Genomic DNA, 2122 nt, shown 5'->3' on the forward strand with positions numbered 1-2122 from the left:
TAGGTGTGAATGTGAGTGTGAATGGTTGTCTGTCCCTGTGTGTTAGCCCTGCGACAGACTGGCGACCTGTCCAGGGTGTACCCCGCCTTTCGCCCTATGACAGCTGGGATAGGCTCCAGCGCCCCCCTCGACCCTGAAAAGGATAAGCGAATGGATGGACAGTGCTGTTTTAAGCATTTTTCATTAATGATTCAGTGCTCTTAAACAGTTACGCCATTATCATATTGATGATATTACCTCTGATAGAAAGAGGCACACCTACCTGAATTTCCAACTGTCACACAGTGATAGAGGTAATATATAAGCGGCACATCTTTCACAGTATAACCCACTTGTGCAATGCTCTGTCTTCGCGGGTGAGTTTAGTTTTTTTACACAGCAACAATCAAGTAATCACTTTGTGTTATATGCTTTTATCTGTGATTTTTAGGGAAACCTATTTGCAATGGGACAGAAGAAAAAGCCACTACCTAAGTTAATCTACATTTGTTCGCCCTGCAAAATTTTATCTCAGTGGGTTTTCCAACATCCCTCATATTAGGTATTTCTATGCCTTCCTGTGTTTTGTCTACATCATGACTGTTTTGGGTAATGGTTTTCTTCTCTCACTTATTTCACTGGTGAAGACTCTTCATACTCCTAAATACATGATTGTGTTCAACATGGCTTTGGCAGATTTGTGTGGGAGCACAGCTCTCATCCCAAAAGTCTTAGATACGTTTCTGTTTGACAGGAGATACATCCTCTATGACGCCTGTTTAAGTTATATGTTCTTTGTTATTTTCTTTGCAAGTGTGCAGTCATGGACACTTGTCACTATGGCATATGACAGACTTATAGCCATTTGTTTCCCTTTAAGGTATCATAGTATTGTGACTGAACAATCAATTACTGCAATTCTGCTGTTTGTATGGATTTTTTTTAGTGAGTGTAATAGCAACCATGGTTGGACTTGTTAATCGTCTCTCATTCTGTAGATCTTTGGTGGTTAACAGCTTTTTCTGTGATCATGGACCAGTTTATCGTCTGGCTTGTAATGATACATCTTTAAATTACAACATGGGATCTGCACTTGTTGCTATACTTGTCATCATTCCTCTTATATTCATTATAGCCACATATGTCTGTATTTTCATAGCATTGAGCAGGACTACGTCAAGAGAGGAGCGACTCAGAGCATTAAAAACTTGTACTTCTCACCTGATCCTTGTGGTCATTTTCTTCTTGCCAATTGGAATCACTAACATAGCTGCAATGACCTCCTACATTGATTCTAATGCCAGAATGATAAATTCTGTATTGACACACACAATACCAGCTTTGCTGGATCCGATTGTATATGCTTTGAAGACAGAAGAAGTGATGAATGCAGTTAAGAAGCTTTGCAAAGGAATTAATCTCAATCGCATGAAAGCAAAAACAAGACCTTGTAATCATTGCTGTATTAAATCGTAGAGGAGTGTTATAGAATAACATATTGAAATTAGCTTACTCATTTGTAATACAGTGCAATAGCCATAAATTATACCAGTAAAGCCAAGTGTTTCAAAATATGTTGTGGACTGTTGTTAAGAGTGTTGAGAAGTAGAATTTAAATATGAAATTATGCATGACACAAATTGCAGTTCTGACTGAACTGCAATTTGGTTTGAGAAAAAGCATCAAATTTTGCTTTTTCTCAACAATTTCTGATGGAGAAATTTTCTCTGAATTTCTCCATCAGATTATCTGCTTATGTTTTTAGTATTATTGTAAATTGAAATGCAAAGCAAATGAAAGAAATTTTTTTTTTCTATATTTACTTGAAGTGAAGTATTGATTCCAGTGTCTGTAAAAAAAAAATGTTAAGTAAGTTTACAACCATAATTATAATAATTAAATTGAAAATGTTTTCATCTAAATAAAAATGTTTGGAACAATTGCTCTATCGGCAAAGGTGACACAGTTTTTAATCATGATTATGTGAGGGGGGCACTTATATTGCATCACTGTATTAATTTACCTTTTAAAGGGCTGAGTCAAGGGATAGAGATGAAAGAACTTTATGTAGTGGAAAGAAGATACAAGTCAACCATCTCAACACTGAAAGGAAGTAATAAGTGTATAATCAGAGGTGGGTCGA

At 36.5% G+C, this 2122-nt stretch overlaps 1 protein-coding gene across 1 annotated transcript; it reads left to right on the forward strand.

The window, feature by feature from the left end:
• Positions 1 to 488: 488 nt before the first annotated feature.
• Positions 489 to 1455, forward strand: LOC102313543 (olfactory receptor 146-like; the record flags this gene model as incomplete). The annotated part of the gene is given in 2 exon segments (XM_014329222.2): positions 489 to 919; positions 921 to 1455. Coding segments are annotated over 2 exon segments (966 nt in total), but the record flags the coding sequence as incomplete, so codon positions are not given.
• Positions 1456 to 2122: the final 667 nt, after the last annotated feature.

Source organism: Haplochromis burtoni, unplaced genomic scaffold (genome assembly GCF_018398535.1).
Source record: "Haplochromis burtoni strain Fernald_Lab_line unplaced genomic scaffold, NCSU_Asbu1 Contig_524, whole genome shotgun sequence".
Lineage (NCBI taxonomy): Eukaryota > Metazoa > Chordata > Actinopteri > Cichliformes > Cichlidae > Haplochromis > Haplochromis burtoni.